The following is an 18600-nucleotide window of genomic DNA, read 5'->3' on the forward strand; positions in this document are numbered from 1 at the left end:
TATTAGGTGTAGGGCAGACACGGCCGTGTAAAGGTGTCACATGCCCGTGTGGCCATCAGTCACAGCCGTGTGTCCCACAACACACGCCCGCGTGGAAGCCTTAATTTCCCAAATCAATCACACAGCCGTGTGCGCAGGCCGTGTGACATCCAAAATTGGCCAGAACCTTTAGTTCCCAAATCCACACGGCAGTCAGAGAAGTCACGATTACTCTCTGAAACAATCTCGAAAACACCGTTTTCAGCCCCAAAACACCTCCCAAATCACATTTGATCAAAAATATACAAAATCCCACACAAATCAAGCTTAAAACAATGATATTCCATCCTCAATTGACTATTCACAAAGTTGGATTGGGATTCACAACTAGAAAGGAAAAAGGTTGGGAACCCACACCTTTTTCGACGACGAAGAAGATGACAGAGGAGTGTACTTCCAGCAATCGAAGACAACACGTTCTTTTCGAATCACTTTTTAAAAAAACAAACAGTCGAAAAATAATGGGGAGAGAAAAGAGGAGAGAAAGAAATCGTGAAAAACCCAAAAATAAGGAATAAGCATCAAAATAAAAATAAATGAGAAAGTATAAATTCACATCAATTAAAAACTTACACTAAATTTTCAATTAACAAAATTAAAAACAGTTCCACAAAATGCCCACAAGAATGTTCCAACTCAGAACCTCAAGGTACACTAACATACAATTTACCACCAGACCAGCAGACCCATTCTGACACTAAATTGCACAACTAATCACTTAAGTGCAACCTTCTCGTTGTCCCTATTATCAAAATCCAAAACATTTAGGCCCAAAATTCGGGGCGTTACAATACTGAAAAACGAGGACAAAAGAAGAGAGCGTAATTGATTGGAGAAATGAAGTTATTGACATATTTTTATATTCGTTTAAGTACATGGATTGGGAAATTGTGTAATTTTAACAAACGAAAAGAAACTTTCATTAAAGTAAAAGTTGTTGCATAAGCATTTGACAATACAGAGTGATATAAAAAGGAGCTAGAATGCATCAAAAATGGAACAAAATAACTCTTGGAATAAGGCCTGCAAAGACTAGGTTTTCCTTTGCTAATTTATTGAAAGCATGGAGGAAAGTAATTCGAGAGAATTGGTGCATCAAGTCATTATGCATTCACAAGCCTTTCTCTTGCATGTAACCTGATCGTATTTCTTGACTACAACCCAAGGGCTAAAGCAAAACTAAAATTTAAAACACAAGGGAGACACTACAATCGAACAAAAGATCTAGGACAAAGAAAGGCCAAGGCACAACAAACTTGAAAGCCATTTGTTGTCCACCCCAATGTGCCATAAAAACACACTCATCTTGTTCTGTGATGTCTCCACGATATGGCCAAATTTGTAATGAAAACAAGCACCGTAATGCAGGAGAGCAGACTGCGGCTTTGAAACAAGCTCAATCGTGTTGCTTCCCGAAATTGTTGCCCCAAAACCACCCCGACAATGGGTAATGAAGGAAATGGAAAAAGGTAAAATAAAGAGGGAAGTAATAAAAGGGAGAAGGTGGTGGCCAATCACACAGTAATGCAAATCTAAGGTTAAGTTTTCTTTTGTAAGAGAGTTTAAGGAAAAAGGGTTTTGTGTACATATTGTGAGCGTCTTTTATAATAAGCACTATGCAAATGTATTACTCCATCTTTTTTCTTAATTATTTATGTAATACACTTATGATCAAGAAAAACTATACACATTGTTTTAGATTATGTATCTAATATATTCAAATATACAAAATGCCTATAACAAAATTATAAAAGGTGTTTGAAAAGGTTCAAGAATTAATCAATTTATTTGACATTCGAAAACAAAATCTTTAATAAAAAATTGTTACGCATATTGGGTTGAGTTCTCTTTATTTGTTAATTTCATGTATGATAATTGAAAATTAAAATTGACGCATCATTTTATTAAAATAATTATTATTTGTTAGATATCAAATGATTTAACTAAATATATTATTGCATAATATAAAAATTTATGATGTCCATGCATCATAAAATAATACATATCATCACAATAATTTATTACAACGACAAGTCTTATTATGGTGAATGATGGATTCAACACGAATCATGATCGTCTCCTCCATAAGTTTCATCACCAATCCTCAATGCATCCAATTAATTGTGAAATTGGAGAAAATAGAAAAAGCTTGTGATGGTCGAGAAGATGTAACATGATGATTACCTCCCTTCACCGTCAAGAATTTTAGTAAGTCCCCAAATTCATACTTCACTCCTCCTTCCTGTTAAATATTTATAATTAATTTTATTGTATTAAAAAAGAAATTTATAAATATAAATAGTAAAAAAGAAAACCCATTTCATTGTTCACCTATTGGCTCGACTAACTATTTAGTAAATATAAAATATGTTTACATTAATATTTTCATATTTAGATAAAAATTCAGGACGAGTTGTCCAAAATTTGTGAAAAATCTTGTTCACGGCCTAGCACGTATTGGTCAAGCCCATTGAACTAGGTAAATATTGTGAGCTTGCCTTGAATGTGCTAATCAAGCCAATCAAGTCAACACTTAAAATTTCTTGTTCAAGCTTAGATCCAAGTTGGTAATCATATCGGACAGATAATTTGATACTTAAATATATCTAATCATAATATAAAAAAAGCTAATATATATAATTAAATGAGTAAACATAAAACCTTGGTTCCAGAATTCCATGTTTCCTCTTTTGTTAACTTGATGTTTAACTCCTCGGCCAACTTTTCCAAATGTTGTAAGGTTCCCTCTATCGGTATTATACCATCTTGATCTCCACTGTAACATTGTAATCAAATTAATAAAATAAAATAAAAATCAATCAAACGGCTTGATAATTTCTTTTCCAAATCGTTCACTTTGATTCTTCATATTTATTTAACTTATTTCAAGATATTGGAAAAAAGTACGGCATACAAATACAATACCAACCTGAATATTGTAATGGGAATCGATTGTTGAAGAAGGTTTTTAAGCGCAGGAAGCATGTCAAGGTCCTTATCAGCTTCGTTGTATTTAAAATTAGCTCTAAATAAATAAGAGTGACATATAATGGAAATTTTAAGGTTAGCAAATTTTACACAACATTCACCTCAATTAATAAGTAATTTATTTATTTTACCTAAACAAGAGGTGACAATATGGAGATAGAAAAATTGACCGCGAGTCTTAAAACTTGAATTTAAATTAATTTCTAAAAATTAATTATATCAACATATCAAGAATAAAAATCAATTATTTTCAAATTTTAAGGGAGAACTTACGTGAAACAACCCTTCCATCTATATGACAAGTTTGTCTGATTCCCATGGAAAGCTTTTTGAACTTCCGGGAGATTAAAGTAAAATTGCACCCTTAATGGATGGCACATGTCTACTTCTGTGCTAACTATAGGAACCTGGAACAAAAAATAAAATGTTACGCATTTGATATGACCAATAAAAGAAAAATAACACAAATTAGTTCTACTGAGTTGATCAATTAATTCGATTCTATACAGACTTATGTTATTTGTAGTTTCGAATTGAAGTAAAGTAAGAGGAATGTAAAGAAATAAATGAAAACCTGTTTTCCTAAGTTCAAATCTTGCTCAGTTTTAGCACAAGGAGGACGGAAGACATCAAATAGCTTTTGTGGGGAGTAATTATGAGCATCGGTCTTGAAAGCAGCCAAATCGGCCTCAAACACAAGGTTTTTGCATTTTGCACTCCAAGTAGTTTTGATGCTAGAAAAGTAATTCTTTTCATCAATGGCATTGCATTCTTTCTTGATTTCGTTATACAACGAGCTGTTTATCATCTCCCGAGAGAAAAAGAAATCAATTTTTGCAATATCGTCTAGCTTTTTACGAAGCATTGGGTTTCCCAGCTGTTCAAAATAGTTACAATTAAAAAAAATCACAATAAAATATTTAAATTAACATTGGATTGAACCTAACCATTTTTACTGGAGATTTGAGCTGCAACACATGTTATTTTTGTTTTATTTAAGCCCGATAAAATTCTTAAAATATTTTATTATAATTTTAATTTTTTATGCTAGTGTTGATGCTTGATTTAAATCAAAATTTATTGTCTATGATATATGCCAATGAACAATAATCAAAGTCATAATGTTTTTATCCAAAACGTAGAAGTCCGTATCCTAATTCAATATAATAAAGCTAAGCCTTCTCGAATTAGGCAAGTTACTCAAGCATGAACATTTCTCACTAATCCTTTTCTGAAAATATATATTAAAGTGGAAATTAAGTTTGATTAATTTGATACAATTTTACTTACAACCAATCCTTTGAGGTTAAATTTGGATTGCTTGGATTGCTTGTTGTCGTCGAGTAAAGCATTAGCAAGATTTGGTACGAAATGCCCTGAAATAAAATCCGGAAATTTAATTTTAGTAATGAACATGTTATATTGTTTGTATTGTTGCATGGAGACTTCTCCATAACTTGTATTAAGACAAGATCATTTGATTGTTATATTTCTATTAAATAATTAGTTTGACATATTCGATTCAAGAAGTATGTTACAAAAAATAATAATGATGAAAATATTTATATTTTTTGAATTATTTTTACAAATTATTAATTTAATATGAAATTTGATTAATTATTTGAGTTTGAATCTAAAAAATAATAGTGTTGCAAGCTTGATATGTAAATAATAAAGTACAATATATAGAGAGAAAAAACTATATGCTAGAGATCGCATTTTATTTTATTTAGTTACTCATCTGTTATATTTTGGTGTATTAAAAATATGTTGATATATGACCAGATAAGAGAAAAGAAATTGTTCACCTGCAAAACTTGACCCAGCTAGATATAGATCTTTCGACTTGAAGACCGGATATTTTTCATACCATTTTTGCATAAATGTAAGCAATATTTTATCTGTATGAAACAAACAATTGAAAACTATCAATATATATAAAATCCAAACTATTTTAATTAATAATGAAGAATATATACTACGATCTTACTAGTGATATCATCTCCGTTATTATAATCGCTACTTGTGTTTGAATATGACCATCCAGATCCAATAGGGGAGTCGATAAACAATAGATTTGATACTGAAACATATATTAGACAGAATTTTATATAGATATAGAAATACAAAAAAAAATATAAGAAAGACAATTCAATTCGTTTAAATACAATGAAAACTAGATGTACCGTAACATTTTATAGTTCTAAAACATTTAATATTTTTTGATAAATTTATATCGATATGAAAAAAATAACTATGAAACATGATATATATATATATACACAGACAAAAAATATCAATAAAAGATAAGCGTAGGAAATTAGACAACCTTTGTTCCAAGAAAATAAATTTGTTTGGAGACCATGAGCATCTTTCGTAACAATAAAAGGTCCAACACTTCCAAAGGCATCTCCAACGGAAGAACACCCTGGTCCTGAATAGTATTACACAAAAGATTTTATTATATGTGAATAATCAAACAAACTTATCGGCTAGACTTAAGTAAAGCTAAAAAAAATAGAGTAATGGTTCGATCTAACGTAATGATTAGTCTAGTTCGATAAGGATTTAGTATAGGTTTAGACGTATGGCTTTCCAAATGAGGGAAAAAATCATAAACAGAGCAAGGCTATAAAATTTGTGTTAGGGATAGAGATAAAGCTAAAATCTTTGCATGGAAATAGCCTAAATTGAATTATTACTTTCTAAGGAGGGAAAAAAAGTGATAATGCTTCCATCTGAAGGGGGAAAGGGGATTAAATTGAATTATAAATTTTTGGGAAAGGCTAAAAATGCAATGGTAACATTTAACCAATAGGGCCGAAGCCCTAGCTTCCCCTTCGCTTTAACTTGCACGTAGTAAATTTTATCTAACTTACTCATATAGGATTCCTACTCGGAAATCCTTATAACATTAGAAAATACAATAAAAAAATTTCAAAGAGGTTCACCTCCAGTTAACCAGACAGTGAGGGGTTGAGTTAGGGGATCTTTTTCAGCTTCAACAAAATAGTAAAAAAGACTTCGACCAACGACATTTTCATCCACATCAATATATCCAGAAAATTGCCTAAAATTAACATCTAGTTGTCCTGGCAATTTGCTTATCAAATCATTCATTGGGAAGGCGTTGGATTTAACTCCAAGTTGAAAAATAAGAAAACCAATAAAGATTACTCCCTGAAATTCCATTTGAAATTATTCTAATATTAAAGAAATAAGGGTAACAAATGTTTATTGAATTCTTTACTTTCTAATGCTTAAAATTAATGGAGAGAGCTACCTTATATATTGTGTTTTTCTCTATTTTAAAGTAAATATGTTGTTTTAATAGCTAACATTTTGAAACCGTGAAACATAGGTTTCAAGTTGTCATTGTTTTTGGGCATTATTTTGTTTTGTTAGTTTGCCTAATAATTTTTTTTGTGATAAATAACCTTTATGAATTATAGGTTTACTTGATATAAATATATTATAGGATATAGCATCAACATATTCATTAATTTCATGGACAAACATGATTCCAGGTAACTAATGAAATGATATGTAAATTTCTTTCCCATTTTTTAAACTTCATATTTCAAGTATATTTTGAATTTTGATTTTAATAGGGTAAGATTTTTTTAGTAATGACAATGCCCGCGTATATTAATAGAAAATGCTTTTGATATCCACGGAAAGGTAGGGTTAAGAGAGTTTCTTGTTGTACCTATTGTGCTTTCCCTTTGGAAAAGATAACATATATATGGAGATGTATTTATTTGATTTGGACTCTTTTCTATTTTTATTCCCTTTTTTATTGTGCTTATATTTTTTTAGGGAAATAAATATTGTCACGTCCTAAAAATCGGGTAAGTAGAAATTGGGTTAGTGAACCGAGAGTTGTAACGCCAAAAATTTTATAATTTTTGGGTCTAAGTATGTCAAGAAATTTGAATTGGTTTACTGGTTAAGTGTCTTGGTTGTGAGCTAGAGGTCCTATGTTTGATTCCCTTCCCTTGACTTTTGTTGATATTTGCTCCTTCAATTGGTTGTTCACATACAGGTTATATTTTATTCTTGTTACCTTGTTTACAAGAATGAGTCTGTTGGTTCAATGGTAAGGCTTAAGCTTATCCTTAGGTTATTTCCTTTAAGTAAAACAAAAACTTTGTATCCACTAGTATGATACTTCTGACACCCTGAAACCCAACCTAAGAGTTTAGACCGAATTTGAAACACTACATTAATCACCGAAGTGAATGTGGGAAATTTTTTTACAAAACCAATCGATTTTACACAATAATGGTAATTCCTAGTAGTCACAAACTGGGCATAAGCCCATTTCCAGAATAAGAATCAGTTTTCAGTTGGGGCCTTAGTCCCTCTCCGTAACTATCCAGTCGGACAATAGCAATCTTATCTACAGAATCCTCTTAGGCACGGTGCCTTACAGTCAATAAGTCAATCACGCGTAAATACAGTATCACGTTCAGTCAATCATGTCATTCGGACATCTTTATCGAGCCGTACAGTCACATTCAGTCACACAGATACAATCAGATGCATATGAGTGCAAATGAGTTATAAAATAACCCACCCATCTAGCAAACACACCATCTCTGTCCCCCATCGCACCTCAATAGAGCTGTAAGCTCTTCCAACCAATCACTCCAAGTGGGGATATAATCAACCCATCCATCCAACCCTACACTCCGTATGACGTTATCCCAGGTTGCCCGGCAACGATGGACATCAACATTGTCCTCGACCCTCAGGGAATTGGGACTGCCCACGACCCTCTGGGTATTAGGGGCTATCAGTAAGCTGTATAGTGCCATGCAGAAGATCGCGGTACAGACATGCAGTATGAACTGCCAGATTAGATATATTACGTGGCAAAGCTAGCATATAGGTTGTACTGTGCAATGCGGTAAACCGAGGTACAGACGTGTAGTATAAACTGTCAGATCAGACATGCGGTACAGTGCAAGGCGGTAATTCGCTATACCGTTATTAGTAATTTCCACGACCCTCAGGGTATTGGGACCGTCCATAACCCTCTGAGTACTAGGGGCTATCAGTAATAACCAGCAGAATAGCTGCCAGATCAGATCAAACTCCCTTCTCTTCACAATCTCGCCCAAAATAGTTTATGCATATGTATGTATGTGTGCAGTTAGATGTACACAACCAGAATACCAGTCTCACATAATTAATCCGGAGCAGACATTCACATCCAACCAATCAGACAGAACCAGTTGCACACACACAGTCACCCAGTTAATCTAGTTCAGAATCAAACATGTCACATACCCAATCACAAATTACATATTATTAAAACTCATATCAGAGTCGTAAACGCCCTCACTAGAGCTTAACCAAGGGTTAGATCATACAGAGCAGCAATTACAAGTAACTTTGACCTAAAAATAATTTTTGGCGAGATAGGGACACACGACCGTGTGCTCCGGCCGTGTGGGACACTCCAGGCCGTGTGGGGGTCCAAACGCCCGTGTATAGGGTAGCATACGGCCGTGTGACGGGGGCACACACCCGTGTGAAGTAGAGACATGGCCGTGTGAGCTGGCCGTGTAACTCACTATTCCATTTCACTTATATTAGGTGTAGGGCAGACACGGCCGTGTAAAGGTGTCACATGCCCGTGTGGCCATCAGTCAGGCCCGTGTGGAAGCCCTAATTTCCCAAATCAATCACACAGCCGTGTGACATCCAAAATTGGCCGGAACCTTTAGTTCCCAAATCCACACGGCCGTCAGAGAAGTCACGATTACTCTCTGAAACAATCTCGAAAACACCATTTTCAGCCCCAAAACACCTCCCAAATCACATTAGATCAAAAATATACAAAATCCCACACAAATCAAGCTTAAAACAATGATATTCCATCCTCAATTGACTATTCACAAAGTCGGATTGGGATTCACAACTAGAAAGGAAAAAGGTTGGGAACCCACACCTTTTTCGACGACGAAGAAGATGACAGAGGAGTGTACTTCCAGCAATCGAAGACAACACGTTCTTTTCGAATCACTTTTTAAAAAAACAAACAGTTGAAAAATAATGGGGGGAGAAAAGAGGAGAGAAAGAAATCGTGAAAAACCCAAAAATAAAGAATAAGCATCAAAATAAAAATAAATGAGAAAGTATAAATTCACATCAATTAAAAACTTAAACTAAATTATCAATTAACAAAATTAAAAATAGTTCCACAAAATGCCCACAAGAATGTTCCAACTCAGAACCTCAAGGTACACTAACATACAATTTACCACCAGACCAGCAGACCCATTCTGACACTAAATTGCACAACTAATCACTTAAGTGCAACCTTCTCACTGTCCCTATTCTCAAAATCCAAAACATTTAGGCCCAAAATTCGGGGCGTTACAATACTGAAAAATGAGGACAAAAGAAGAGAGCGTAATTGATTGGAGAAATGAAGTTATTGACATATTTTTATATTCGTTTAAGTACATGGATTGGGAAATTGTGTAATTTTAACAAACGAAAAGAAACTTTCATTAAAGTAAAAGTTGTTGCATAAGCATTTGACAATATAGAGTGATATAAAAAGGAGCTAGAATGCATCAAAAATGGAACAAAATAACTCTTGGAATAAGGCCTGCAAAGACTAGGTTTTCCTTTGCTAATTTATTGAAAGCATGGAGGAAAGTAATTTGAGAGAATTGGAGCATCAAGTCATTATGCATTAACAAGCCTTTCTCTTGCATGTAACCTGATCGTATTTCTTGACTACAACCCAAGGGCTAAAGTAAAACTAAAATTTAAAACACAAGGGAGACACTACAATCGAACAAAAGATCTAGGACAAAGAAAGGCCAAGACACAACAAACTTGAAAGCCATTTGTTGTCCACCCCAATGTGCCATAAAAACACACTCATCTTGTTCTGTGATGTCTCCACGAGATGGCCAAATTTGTAATGAAAACAAGCACCGTAATGCAGGAGAGCAGACTGCGGCTTTGAAACAAGCTCAATCGTGTTGCTTCCCGAAATTTTTGCTCCAAAACCACCCCGACAATGGGTAATGAAGGAAATGGAAAAAGGTAAAAAAAAAGAGGGAAGTAATAAAAGGGAGAAGGTGGTGGCCAATCACACAATAATGCAAATCTAAGGTTAAGTTTTCTTTTGTAGGAGAGTTTAAGGAAAAAGTGTTTTGTGTACATATTGTGATCGTCTTTTATAATAAGCACTATGCAAATGTATTACTCCATCTTTTTTCTTAATTATTTATGTAATACACTTATGATCAAGAAAAACTATACACATTGTTTTAGAGTGTGTATCTAATATATTCAAATATACAAAATGCCTATAACAAAATTATAAAAGGTGTTTGAAAAGGTTCAAGAATTAATCAATTTATTTGACATTCGAAAAAAAATATTTAATAAAAAATTGTTACGCATATTGGGTTGAGTTCTCTTTATTTGTTAATTTCATGTATGATAATTGAAAATTAAAATTGACGCATCATTTTATTAAAATAATTATTATTTGTTAGATATCAAATGATTTAACTAAATATATTATTGCATAATATAAAAATTTATGATGTCCATGCATCATAAAATAATACATATCATCACAATAATTTATTACAACGACAAGTCTTATTATGGTGAATGATGGATTCAACACGAATCATGATCGTCTCCTCCATAAGTTTCATCACCAATCCTCAATGCATCCAATTAATTGTGAAATTGGAGAAAATAGAAAAAGCTTGTGATGGTCGAGAAGATGTAACATGATGATTACCTCCCTTCACCGTCAAGAATTTTAGTAAGTCCCCGAATTCATACTTCACTCCTCCTTCCTGTTAAATATTTATAATTAATTTTATTGTATTAAAAAGAAATTTATAAATATAAATAGTAAAAAGAAAACCCATTTCATTGTTCACCTATTGGCTCGACTAACTATTTAGTAAATATAAAATATGTTTACATTAATATTTTCATATTTAAATAAAAATTCAGGACGAGTTGTCCAAAATTTGTGAAAAATCTTGTTCACGGCCTATCACGTATTGGTCAAGCCCATTGAACTAGGTAAATATTGTGAGCTTGCCTTGAATGTGCTAATCAAGCACATCAAGTCAACACTTAAAATTTCTTGTTCAAGTTTAGATCCAAATTGGTAATCATATCGGACGGATAATATGCTTAAATATATCTAATCATAATATAAAAAAAGCTAATATATATAATTAAATGAGTAAACATAAAACCTTGGTTCCAGAATTCCATGTTTCCTCTTTTGTTAACTTGATGTTTAACTCCTCGGCCAACTTTTCCAAATGTTGTAAGGTTCCCTCTATCGGTATTATACCATCTTGATCTCCACTATAACATTGTAATCATATTAATAAAATAAAATAACAATCAGTCAAACGGCTTGATAATTTCTTTTCAAAATCGTTCACTTTGATTCTTCATATTTATTTAACTTATTTCAAGAAAGTATTGGAAAAAAGTACGGCATACAAATACAATACCAACCTGAATATTTTAATGGGAATCGATTGTTGAAGAAGGTTTTTAAGTGCAGGAAGCATGTCAAGGTCCTTATCAGCTTCGTTGTATTTAAAATTAGCTCTAAATAAATAAGAGTGACATATAATGGAAATTTTAAGGTTAGCAAATTTTACACAACATTCCCCTCAATTAATAAGTAATTTATTTATTTTACCTAAACAAGAGGTGACAATATGGAGATAGAAAAATTGACCGCGAGTCTTAAAACTTGAATTTAAATTAATTTCTAAAAATTAATTATATCAACATATCAAGAATAAAAATCAATTATTTTCAAATTTTAAGGGAGAACTTACATGAAACAACCCTTCCATCTATATGACAAGTTTGTCTGATTCCCATGGAAAGCTTTTTGAACTTCCGGGAGATTAAAGTAAAATTGCACCCTTAATGGATGGCACATGTCTACTTCTGTGCTAACTATAGGAACCTGGACCAAAAAATAAAATGTTACGCATTTGATATGACCAATAAAAGAAAAATAACACAAATTAGTTCTACTGAGTTGATCAATTAATTCGATTCTATACAGACTTATGTTATTTGTAGTTTCGAATTGAAGTAAAGTAAGAGGAATGTAAAGAAATAAATGAAAACCTGTTTTCCTAAGTTCAAATCTTGCTCAGTTTTAGCACAAGGAGGACGGAAGACATCAAATAGCTTCTGTGGGGAGTAATTATGAGCATCGGTCTTGAAAGCAGCCAAATCGGCCTCAAACACAAGGTTTTTGCATTTTGCACTCCAAGTAGTTTTGATGCTAGAAAGGTAATTATTTTCATCAATGGCATTGCATTCTTTCTTGATTTCGTTATACAACGAGCTGTTTATCATCTCCCGAGAGAAAAAGAAATCAATTTTTGCAATATCGTCTAGCTTTTTACGAAGCATTGGGTTTCCCAGCTGTTCAAAATAGTTACAATTAAAAAAATTCACAATAAAATATTTAAATTAACATTGGATTGAACCTAACCATTTTTACTGGAGATTTGAGCTACAACACATGTTATTTTTGTTTTATTTAAGCCCGATAAAATTCTTAAAATATTTTATTATAATTTTAATTTTTTATGCTAGTGTTGATGCTTGATTTAAATCAAAATTTATTGTCTATGATATATGCCAATGAACAATAATCAAAGTCATAATGTTTTTATCCAAAACGTAGAAGTCCGTATCCTAATTCAATATAATAAAGCTAAGCCTTCTCGAATTAGGCAAGTTACTCAAGCATGAACATTTCTAACTAATCCTTTTCTGAAAATATATATTAAAGTGGAAATTAAGTTTGATTAATTTGATACAATTTTACTTACAACCAATCCTTTGAGGTTAAATTTGGATTGCTTGGATTGCTTGTTGTCGTCGAGTAAAGCATTAGCAAGATTTGGTACGAAATGCCCTGAAATAAAATCCGGAAATTTAATTATAGTAATGAACATGTTATATTGTTTGTATTGTTGCATGGAGACTTATCCATAACTTGTATTAAGACAAGATCATTTGATTGTTATATTTCTATTAAATAATTAGTTTGACATATTCGATTCAAGAAGTATGTTACAAAAAATAATAATGATGAAAATATTTATATTTTTTGAATTATTTTTACAAAATTATTAATTTAATATGAAATTTGATTAATTATTTGAGTTTGAATCTAAAAAATAATAGTGTTGCAAGCTTGATATGTAAATAATAAAGTACAATATATAGAGAGAAAAAACTATATGCTAGAGATCGCATTTTATTTTGTTTAGTTACTCATCAAGTATATTTTGGTGTATTAAAAATATGTTGATATATGACCATATAAGAGAAAAGAAATTGTTCACCTGCAAAACTTGACCCAGCTAGATATAGATCTTTCGACTTGAAGACCGGATATTTTTCATACCATTTTTGCATAAATGTAAGCAATATTTTATCTGTATGAAACAAACAATTGAAAACTATCAATATATATAAAATCCAAACTATTTTAATTAATAATGAAGAATATATACTACGATCTTACTAGTGATATCATCTCCATTATTATAATCGCTACTTGTGTTTGAATATGACCATCCAGATCCAATAGGGGAGTCGATAAACAATAGATTTGATACTGAAACATATATTACACAGAATTTTATATAGATATAGAAATACAAAAAAATATAAGAAAGACAATGCAATTCGTTTAAATACAATGAAAACTAGATGTACTGTAACATTTTATAGTTCTAAAACATTTAATATTTTTTGATAAATTTATATCGATATGAAAAAAATTACTATGAAACATGATATATATATATATACACACACACAAAAAATATCAATAAAAGATAAGCGTAGGAAATTAGACAACCTTTGTTCCAAGAAAATAAATTTGTTTGGAGACCATGAGCATCTTTCGTAACAATAAAAGGTCCAACACTTCCAAAGGCATCTCCAACGGAAGAACACCCTGGTCCTGAATAGTATTACACAAAAGATTTTATTATATGTGAATAATCAAACAAACTTATCGGCTAGACTTAAGTAAAGCTAAAAAAATAGAGTAATGGTTCGATCTAACGTAATGATTAGTCTAGTTCGATAAGGATTTAGTATATGTTTAGACGTATGGCTTTCCAAATGAGGGAAAAAATCAGAGACAGAGCAAGGCTATAAAATTTGTGTTAGGGATAGAGATAAAGCTAAAATCTTTGCATGGAAATAGCCTAAATTGAATTATTACTTTCTAAGGAGCGAAAAAAGTGATAATGCTTCCATTTGAACGGGGAAAGAGGATTAAATTGAATTATAAATTTTTGGGAAAGGCTAAAAATGCAATTGTAACATTTAACCAATAGGGCCGAAGCCCTAGCTTCCCCTTGGCTTTAACTTGCACGTTGTAAATTTTATCTAACTTACTCATATAGGATTCCTACTAGGAAATCCTTATAACATTAGAAAATACAATAAAAAAATTTCAAAGAGGTTAACCTCCAGTTAACCAGACAGTGAGGGGTTGAGTTAGGGGATCTTTTTCAGCTTCAACAAAATAGTAAAAAAGACTTCGACCAACGACATTTTCATCCACATCAATATATCTAGCAAATTGCCTGAAATTAACATCTGGTTGTCCTGGCAATTTGCTTATCAAATCATTCATTGGGAAGGCATTGGAGTTAACTCCAAGTTGAAAAATAAGAAAACCAATAAAGATTACTCCCCGAAATTCCATTTGAAATTATTCTAATATTATAGAAATAAGGGTAACAAATGTTTATTGAATTCTTCACTTTCTAATGCTTAAAATTAATGGAGAGAGCTACCTTATATACTGTGTTTTTTCGCTATTTTAAAGTAAATATGTTGTTTCAATAGCTAACATCTTGATACCGTGAAACATAGGTTTCAAGTTGTCATTGTTTTTGGGCATTATTTTGTTTTGTTAGTTTGCGTAATAATTTTTTTTGTGATGAATAACCTTTATGAATTATAGGTTTACTTGATATAAATATATTATAGAATATAGCGTCAACATATTCATTAATTTCATGGACAAACATGATTCCAGGTAACTAATGAAATGATATGTAAATTTCTTTCCCATTTTTTAAACTTCATATTTCAAGTATATTTTGAATTTTGATTTTAATAGGGTAAGAGTTTTTTAGTAATGACGATGCCCGCGTATATTAATAGAAAATGCTTTTGTTATCCACAGAAAGGTTGGGTTAAGAGAGTTTCTTGTTGTACCTATTGTGCTTTCCCTTTGGAAAAGATAACATATATATGGAGGTGTATTTATTTGATTTGGACTCTTCTCTATTTTTATTCCCTTTTTTTATTGTGCTTATATTTTTTTAGGGAAATAAATATTGTCACGTCGTAAAAATCGGGTTAGTAGAAATTTGGTTAGTGAACCGAGAGTTGTAACGCCAAAAATTTTATAATTTTTGGGTCTAAGTATGTCAAGAAATTTGAATTGGTTTACTGGTTAAGTGTCTTGGTTGTGAGCTAGAGGTCCTATGTTTGATTCCCTTCCCTTGACTTTTGTTGATATTTGCTCCTTCAATTCGTTGGTCACATACAGGTTATATTTTATTCTTGTTACCTTGTTGACAAGAACGAGCCTGTTGGTTCAATGGTAAGGCTTCAGCTTATCCTTAGGTTGTTTCCTTTAAGTAAAACAAAAACTTTGCATCCACTAGTATGATACTTCTGACACCCTGAAACCTAACCTAAGAGTTTAGACCGAATTTGAAACGCTACATTAATCACCGAAGTGATTGTGGGAAATTTTTTACAAAACCAATCGATTTTACACAATAACGGTAATTCCTTGTAGTCACAAACTGGGCATAAGCCCATTTCCAAAATAAGAATCAGTTTTCAGTTGGGGCCTTAGTCCCTCTCAGTAACTATCCAGTCGGACAATAGCAATCTTATCTACAGAATCCTCTTAGGCACGGTGCTTTACAGCCAATAAGTCAATCACGCCTAAATATAGTATCACGTTCAGTCAATCATGTCAATCGGATATCTTTATCGAGCCGTACAGTCACATTCAGTCACACAGATACAATCAGATGCATATGAGTGGAAATGAGTTATAAAATAACCCACCCATCTAGCCAACACACCATCTCTGTCCCCCATCGCACCTCAATAGAGCTATAAGCTCTTCCAACCAATCAGTCCAAGTGGGGATATAATACACCCATTCATCCAACCCTACACTCCGTATGATGTTATCCCGGGTTGCCCGGCAACGATGGACATCAACATTGTCCTCGACCCTCAGGGAATTGGGACTGCCCACGACCCTCTGGGTATTAGGGGCTATCAGTAAGCTGTATAGTGCCATGCAGAAAATCGCGGTACAGACATGCAGTATGAACTGCCAGATCAGATATATTACGTGGCAAAGCTAGCATATAGGCTGTACTGTGCAATGCGGTAAACCGAGGTACAGACGTGTAGTATAAACTGTCAGATCAGACATGCGGTACAGTGCAAGGCGGTAATCCGCTATACCGTTATTAGTAATTTCCACGACCCTCAGGGTATTGGGACCGCCCATAACCCTCTGAGTACTAGGGGCTATCAGTAATAACCAGCAGTACAGCTGCCAGATCAGATCAAACTCCCTTCTCTTCACAATCTCGCCCAAAATAGTTTATGCATATGTATGTATGTGTGCAGTTAGATGTACACAACCAGAATACCAGTCTCACATAATTAATTCGAAGTAGACATTCACATCCAACCAATCAGACAGAACCAGTTGCACACACACAGTCACCCAGTTAATCTGGTTCAGAATCAAACATGTCACATACCCAATCACAAATTACATATTATTAAAACTCATATCAGAGTCGTAAATGCCCTCACTAGAGCTTAACCAAGGGTTAGATCATACAGAGCAGCAATTACAAGTAACTTTGACCTAAAAATAATTTTTGGCGAGATAGGGACACACGACCGTGTGCTCCGGCCGTGTGGGACACTCCAGGTCATGTGGGGGTCCAAACACCCGTGTATAGGGTAGCATACGGCCGTGTGACGGGGGCACACACCCGTGTGAAGTAGAGACATGGCCGTGTGAGCTGGTCGTGTAACTCACTATTCCATTTCAATTATATTAGGTGTAGGGCAGACACGACCGTGTAAAGGTGTCACATGCCCGTGTGGCTATCAGTCACAGCCGTGTGTCCCACAACACACGCCCGTGTGGAAGCCCTAATTTCCCAAATCAATCACACAGCCGTGTGCGCAGGCCGTGTGACATCCAAAATTGGCCGGAACCTTTAGTTCCCAAATCTATACGACCGTCAGAGAAGTCACGATTACTCTCTGAAACAATCTCGAAACCATTGTTTTCAGCCCCAAAACACCTCCCAAATCACATTAGATCAAAAATATACAAAATCCCACACAAATCAAGCTTAAAACAATGATATTCCATCCTCAATTGACTATTCACAAAGTTGGATTGGAATTCACAACTAGAAAGGAAAAAGGTTGGGAACCCACACCTTTTTCGATGAGAAAGAAGATGACAGAGGAGTGTACTTCCAGCAATCGAAGACAACACGTTCTTTTCGAATCACTTTTTAAAAAAAATAAACAGTTTAAAAATAATGGGGAGAGAAAAGAGGAGAGAAAGAAATCGTGAAAAACCCAAAAATAAAGAATAAGCATCAAAATAAAAATAAATGAGAAAGTATAAATTCACATCAATTAAAAACTTAAACTAAATTATCAATTAACAAAATTAAAAACAGTTTCACAAAATGCCCACAAGAATGTTCCAACTCAGAACCTCAAGGTACACTAACATACAATTTACCACCAGACCAGCAGACCCATTCTGACACTAAATTGCACAACTAATCACTTAAGTGTAACCTTCTCACTGTCCTTATTCTCAAAATCCAAAACATTTAGGCCCAAAATTCAGGGCGTTACAATACTGAAAAATGAGGACAAAAGAAGAGAGCGTAATTGATTGGAGAAATGAAGTTATTGACATATTTTTATATTCGTTTAAGTACATGGGTTGGGAAATTGTGTAATTTTAACAAACGAAAAGAAACTTTCATTAAAGTAAAAGTTGTTGCATAAGCATTTGACAATACAGAGTGATATAAAAAGGAGCTAGAATGCATCAAAAATGGAACAAAATAACTCTTGGAATAAGGCCTGCAAAGACTAGGTTTTCCTTTGCTAATTTATTGAAAGCATGGAGGAAAGTAATTCGAGAGAATTGGTGCATCAAGTCATTATGCATTCACAAGCCTTTCTCTTGCATGTAACCTGATCGTATTTCTTGACTACAACCCAAGGGCTAAAGCAAAACTAAAATTTAAAACACAAGGGAGACACTACAATCGAACAAAAACTTATTACCTGATCGTATTTCTTGACTACAGGTTATATTTTATTCTTGTTACCTTGTTGACAAGAACGAGTCTGTTGGTTCAATGGTAAGGCTTCAGCTTATCCTTAGGTTGTTTCCTTTAAGTA

General features: G+C 33.2%; 3 protein-coding genes across 3 annotated transcripts; all 3 read right to left on the minus strand.

Annotated features, from left to right (window-relative positions):
- Positions 1-1980: 1980 nt before the first annotated feature.
- Positions 1981-6264, minus strand: LOC107932746 (serine carboxypeptidase-like 44). Its single transcript, XM_041110681.1, has 10 exons — positions 5979-6264; positions 5357-5461; positions 5018-5110; positions 4836-4928; positions 4318-4403; positions 3602-3904; positions 3301-3434; positions 2969-3064; positions 2701-2815; positions 1981-2281 (listed from the first exon to the last, which is right to left on the minus strand). The coding sequence occupies exons 1-10, from the start codon at positions 6217-6219 to the stop codon at positions 2144-2146; spliced, it is 1404 nt and encodes a 467-aa protein (XP_040966615.1). The 5' UTR covers positions 6220-6264; the 3' UTR covers positions 1981-2143.
- A 4306-nt stretch (positions 6265-10570) lies between these two features.
- LOC121227838 (serine carboxypeptidase-like 42) lies at positions 10571-13522 on the minus strand. Its single transcript, XM_041110682.1, has 6 exons — positions 13425-13522; positions 12906-12991; positions 12190-12492; positions 11557-12022; positions 11286-11400; positions 10571-10871 (listed from the first exon to the last, which is right to left on the minus strand). Exons 1-4 carry the CDS (start codon positions 13495-13497, stop codon positions 11885-11887), a joined length of 600 nt encoding a protein of 199 aa, XP_040966616.1. The 5' UTR covers positions 13498-13522; the 3' UTR covers positions 10571-10871; positions 11286-11400; positions 11557-11884.
- A 52-nt stretch (positions 13523-13574) lies between these two features.
- Positions 13575-14734, minus strand: LOC121227989 (serine carboxypeptidase-like 44). The gene is made up of 3 exons (XM_041111010.1): positions 14566-14734; positions 13946-14050; positions 13575-13699 (listed from the first exon to the last, which is right to left on the minus strand). The coding sequence occupies exons 1-3, from the start codon at positions 14732-14734 to the stop codon at positions 13575-13577; spliced, it is 399 nt and encodes a 132-aa protein (XP_040966944.1).
- Between the last annotated feature and the right edge of the window lie 3866 nt (positions 14735-18600).

This window comes from Gossypium hirsutum, chromosome A04 (assembly GCF_007990345.1).
Source record: "Gossypium hirsutum isolate 1008001.06 chromosome A04, Gossypium_hirsutum_v2.1, whole genome shotgun sequence".
NCBI classification, from domain to species: domain Eukaryota; kingdom Viridiplantae; phylum Streptophyta; class Magnoliopsida; order Malvales; family Malvaceae; genus Gossypium; species Gossypium hirsutum.

Coding starts and splice junctions, on each gene's coding strand:
- LOC121227989 (XM_041111010.1), bottom strand. CDS start 14,734: ATGAATGATTTGATAAGCAAATTGCCAGGACAACCAGATGTTAATTTC. Junction 14,051..14,565: donor CACTGTCTGGTTAACTGGAG/GTTAACCTCTTT, acceptor AATACTATTCAG/GACCAGGGTGTTCTTCCGTT. Junction 13,700..13,945: donor TTTATTTTCTTGGAACAAAG/GTTGTCTAATTT, acceptor TATATGTTTCAG/TATCAAATCTATTGTTTATC.
- LOC107932746 (XM_041110681.1), bottom strand. CDS start 6,219: ATGGAATTTCAGGGAGTAATCTTTATTGGTTTTCTTATTTTTCAACTT. Junction 4,404..4,835: donor AGCTGGGTCAAGTTTTGCAG/GTGAACAATTTC, acceptor ATTTTATTTCAG/GGCATTTCGTACCAAATCTT. Junction 2,282..2,700: donor CATGGAATTCTGGAACCAAG/GTTTTATGTTTA, acceptor AATATTTAACAG/GAAGGAGGAGTGAAGTATGA.
- LOC121227838 (XM_041110682.1), bottom strand. CDS start 13,497: ATGCAAAAATGGTATGAAAAATATCCGGTCTTCAAGTCGAAAGATCTA. Junction 12,992..13,424: donor AGCTGGGTCAAGTTTTGCAG/GTGAACAATTTC, acceptor ATTTTATTTCAG/GGCATTTCGTACCAAATCTT. Junction 12,023..12,189: donor ATTTGAACTTAGGAAAACAG/GTTTTCATTTAT, acceptor TTTTTGGTCCAG/GTTCCTATAGTTAGCACAGA.